Source organism: Oncorhynchus kisutch, unplaced genomic scaffold (genome assembly GCF_002021735.2).
Source record: "Oncorhynchus kisutch isolate 150728-3 unplaced genomic scaffold, Okis_V2 scaffold1936, whole genome shotgun sequence".
NCBI lineage: Eukaryota > Metazoa > Chordata > Actinopteri > Salmoniformes > Salmonidae > Oncorhynchus > Oncorhynchus kisutch.
Window position 1 is genome coordinate 2,428 of NW_022263881.1, and position 5,073 is coordinate 7,500.

At 41.7% G+C, this 5,073-nt stretch overlaps 1 protein-coding gene across 1 annotated transcript in view; it reads right to left on the bottom strand.

Moving 5' to 3' along the window:
• Positions 1-2,063: 2,063 nt before the first annotated feature.
• The window catches only part of LOC116368519 (high affinity cAMP-specific and IBMX-insensitive 3',5'-cyclic phosphodiesterase 8B), a gene marked incomplete at its 3' end in the record, with an annotated part of 8,267 nt that continues 5,257 nt past the window's right edge, over positions 2,064-5,073 (bottom strand). The window contains 2 exon segments of the mRNA XM_031819193.1: positions 2,064-2,196; positions 2,345-2,393. Of these exon segments, the coding sequence (XP_031675053.1) occupies positions 2,064-2,196; positions 2,345-2,393 (182 nt within the window).

Sequence of the window (5,073 nt, forward strand, 5' to 3'; positions counted from 1 at the left end):
CTGACGTGTACAGTGTTGAGTCATCCACATACATAGACACACTGGCTTTACTCAAAGTCAGTGGCATGTCGTTAGTAAAGGTTGAAAAAAAAATCAAGGGGCCTAAACTGCTACCCTGGGGAATTCCTGCTTCTACCAGGATTACATTGGAGATGCTTCCATTCTAGAACACCCTCTGTGTTCTGTTAGACAAGTAACTCTTTATCCACATTATAGCCGGGGCTGTAAAGCCAGAACACATACGTTTTTCCCAGCAGTAGATCAATAATGTCCAAAGCTGTAAAGAAGTCTAACAAGACAGCCCCTACAAGCTGCACTGTGCCATTTCCCCCCACGTGGGCCAGCCCCCTAGCAATTCGAGTTCCAACCAATGAGCTTCAGCCCCTTGCATTTGAGATTACAAGAGAATCTTTTTAAAGTATAATTGAGAAATAATTTATTCATGAAATCTTGCTTTAAAACTGCATTTTGTTTCATCTGTAGTTGCTACAAAACAAAATTGGTGTCATGTAAAGCTTTACCCGCTTATGAATACCAAAAAATATAAACATGAATATTGAAAATATAAAATTTTTGACAAATGTTTCAATATATTGTTGAACAAGAACATAATATACTCTACAGACATATCAATGTTCTAGAGTGGGATCTCTGCTACTTTCAGAGATGATTTGTAAGAACTACCAACAGAGTGAATGTGAAAATGGATTCAAAATGGTCGCCCTCTGCTGGTGATTTGCAGGATGTGCAATGATTACAAGTAAAAGGAGGGCTGTGATTGGTTACATTGCCGACTATGCCCATTTCTATGTATAAAATGGGCCGTAACTTTAAAACTAGCAGAGATTCCACCACTTTGTAACTTTGATATGCCCGTATAGTATTATTATATTCAACAATATATTGAAACATTTGGCAAAATTAAAAAAATATTCATGTTTATATTTTTCAATATTCATAAATTCATTGTAAAAAAAGATTGTTATTGAAATCAAAATACTAATCATGTTACATTTATACGAAGTTTCACGTGACACCGATCGTTTTCTTTGTAGCGTCTATAGATGAAACATAATGGAGTCTTAAAGGAGGTCTGGGTAAAGCCCAAAAAAAATTCACAAATATTACAAACTTCAATTCATTATTTCTCAATGTGCTTTTAGGTACAAAGATACATAGGAACTAAATGGATAGAATGGAGTGAAAATCTCCTAAATCATGGTCTTTTTTTTTGTGTCCTGGTTTCGTGAGGAATCACCCATATGCCTCTGGTTGAAAGTAGTGCACTATATAGAGGGATATGGTCCCATTTAGGATGCACCCATTAGCTTCACAGCCGGTTTACAGTATTGGTAGAATTGTCTCTGTATTACTGTGGCTTCTGGACCTCTAAACCAAACCACAGTAGAGATGAAAGTCTTTATGATCGGACTCAATGCTTTTGATTCCACCTCCTGGGACACCGTTTTCCTCAGTTATTTTGATAAAGCTGGCTGAAGTGAATATTTATAAAAGTGTTACTACAGCATTATAACAGTGTTATTACAGTGTTATAACCTCCCCTCACCGTTTCAGACAGGCAGTCTCCAGGTTGAAGATGGTTATTACAACATTAGAGTGTTATTACAGTGTTATAACCTCCCCTCACCGTTTGAGACAGGCAGTCTCCAGGTTGAAGATGTTATTACAACATTAGAGTGTTATTACAGTGTTATAACCTCCCTCACCGTTTCAGACAGGCAGTCTCCAGGTTGAATTTTATTACAGTGTTATAACCTCCCTCACCGTTTCAGACAGGCAGTCTCCAGGTTGAATGTTATTACAGTGTTATAACCTCCCTCACCGTTTCAGACAGGCAGTCTCCAGGTTGAAGATGGTTATTACAACATTAGAGTGTTATTACAGTGTTATAACCTCCCCTCACCGTTTGAGACAGGCAGTCTCCAGGTTGAATGTTATTACAGTGTTATAACCTCCCTCACCGTTTCAGACAGGCAGTCTCCAGGTTGAAGATGGTTATTACAACATTAGAGTGTTATTACAGTGTTATAACCTCCCCTCACCGTTTCAGACAGGCAGTCTCCAGGTTGAAGATGTCAAAGTCCCAGGAGTCTTCATTCTCCATTGTCTGGGCAACGTGAGGAGGGATGTCATTTAACGACAGGGGCATGGCTAGGTGACTTGGGAGGTGGGGCTCTGAGAGGGGGACGGTGCGGGGGGTGAGGAGAGGGGGAGGTGTTGGGGGGAGAGAGAGAGACAAATCAAAACGGCGCTTTACGTGATCAACATCATTATCGTAATCATCATCTTCATCACTATGCCAGGAGAGCAATACTGTACGTACGTTTCGCAGCAAAGATGTATTCGTTTCCTGATAATCTGCGCAAGCCATCCTGTGAAAGAATGAGAGAGAGAGAGAGAGAGAGAAAGAAAGAGCAAGATAGAGAGAAAGAGAGAGAGAGAGAAAGAGGGAGAAAGAGAGAGAGAGAGAGAGAGAGAGAGAGAGAGAGAGAGAGAGAGAGAGAGAAAGAGAGAGAGAAAGAGAGAGAGAGAGAAAGAGAGAGAGACAAACAGAGAGAATAATAATTATATCAGTCCATAGTTTCAGACACTGTCAAATCAAATGAATGTCAAGAAGCTACTACGCTCAATCCATAACCATGTACCACTTTAATAGACTACAGCTCATCATTCAACACCATAGTACCCTCCAAGCTCATCATCAAGCTGGAGGCCCTGGGTCTCAATTCCCCCTGTGCAATTGGGTCCTGGACTTTCTGATGGCCTCCCTCAGGTGGTGAAGGTAGGAAACAACATCTCCACTTCGCTGACCATCAAAACTGGGGCCCCACAAGGGTGCGTGCTCAGCCCCCTCCTGTACTTCCTGTTCACCTGACTGCGTGGCCAAGCACGCCTCCAACTCAATCATCAAGTTTACAGACAACACTACAGTGGTAGGCTTGATTCCCAACAACGACGAGACGGCCTACAGGGAGGAGGTGAGGGCACTCGGAGTGTGGTGTCAGGAAAACAACCTCTCACTCAACGTCAACAAAACAAAGGAGATGATCGTGGACGTCAGGAAACAGCAGAGGGAGCACCCACCTATCTACATCAACGGGACAGTAGTGGAGAAGGTGGAAAGTTTTAAGTTCCTCGGGGGACACATCACAGACAAACTGAAATGGTCCACCCACACTGACAGTGTGGTGAAGGCGCAACAGAGCCTCTTCAACCTCAGGAGACTGAAGAAATGTGGCTTGTCACCTAAAACCCTTACAAAGTTTTACAGATGCACAATCGAGAGCATCCTGTCAGGCTGTATCACCGCCTGGTACGGCAACTGCACCACCCACAACCGCAAGGCTCTCCAGAGGATGGTGTAGTCTGCACAACGCATCACCGGGGATAACTACCTGCCCTCCAAGACACCTACAGCACCCGATGTCACAGGAAGGCCAAAAAGATCAAGGACAACAACCACCCGAGCTACTGCCTGTTCACCCCGCTACCATCCAGAAGGCGAGGTCAGTACAGGTGCATCAAAGCTGGGACCAAGAGAAAGAAAACAGCTTCTATCTCAAGGCCATCAGACTGCTAAACAGCTATCACTAACTCAGAGAGACTGCTACCTACATAGACACTCATATCAATGGCCACTTTAATAAATGGATCACTAAACAATGGCCACTTTAATAAATGGATCACTAAACAATGGCCACTTTAATAAATGGATCACTAAACATGCCACTTTAATAAATGGATCACTAAACAATGGCCACTTTAATAAATGGATCACTAAACATGGCCACTTTAATAAATGGATCACTAAACAATGGCCACTTTAATAAATGGATCACTAAACAATGGCCACTTTAATAAATGGATCACTAAACAATGGCCACTTTAATAAATGGATCACTAAACAATGGCCACTTTAATAAATGGATCACTAAACAATGGCCACTTTAATAAATGGATCACTAAACAATGGCCACTTTAATAAATGGATCACTAAACAATGGCCACTTTAATAAATGGATCACTAAACAATGGCCACTTTAATAAATGGATCACTAACAATGGCCACTTTAATAATGGATCACTAAACAATGGCCACTTTAATAAATGGATCACTAAACAATGGCCACTTTAATAAATGGATCACTAAACAATGGCCACTTTAATAAATGGATCACTAAACAATGGCCACTTTAATAAATGGATCACTAAACAATGGCCACTTTAATAAATGGATCACTAAAAATGGCCACTTTAATAAATGGATCACTAAACAATGGCCACTTTAATAAATGGATCACTAAACAATGGCCACTTTAATAAATGGATCACTAAACAATGGCCACTTTAATAAATGGATCACTAAACAATGGCCACTTTAATAAATGGATCACTAAACAATGGCCACTTTAATAAATGGATCACTAAACAATGGCCACTTTAATAAATGGATCACTAAACAATGGCCACTTTAATAAATGGATCACTAAACAATGGCCACTTTAATAAATGGATCACTAAACAATGGCCACTTAATAATGTTTAGATATCTTACACTGCTCATATTATAACTCAGCAAAAAAGAAACGTCCTCTCACTGTCAACTGCGTTTATTTTCAGCAAACTTAACATGTCTAAATATTTGTATGAACATAACAAGATTCAACAACTGAGACACAGACTAACAGAAATTGAATAATGTGTCCCCTGAACAAAGGGAGGGGGGTCAAAATCAAAAGTAACAGTCAGTATCTGGTGTGGCCACCAGCTGCATTATGTACTGCAGTGCATCTCCTCCTCATGGACTGCACCAGATTTGCCAGTTCCTGCTGTGAGATGTTGCCCCACTCTTCCACCAAGGCATCTTCAAGTTCACAGACATTTCTGGGGGGAACGGGCCTGGCCCTCACCCTCCGATCCAATAGGTCCCAGACCTGTCTGGGGGAAAGGCCCTAGCCCTCACCCTCCGTCCGATCCAACAGGTCCCAGACATTTCTGGGGGAAAGGCCCTAGCCCTCACCCTCCGATCCAACAGGTCCCAGACATTTCTGG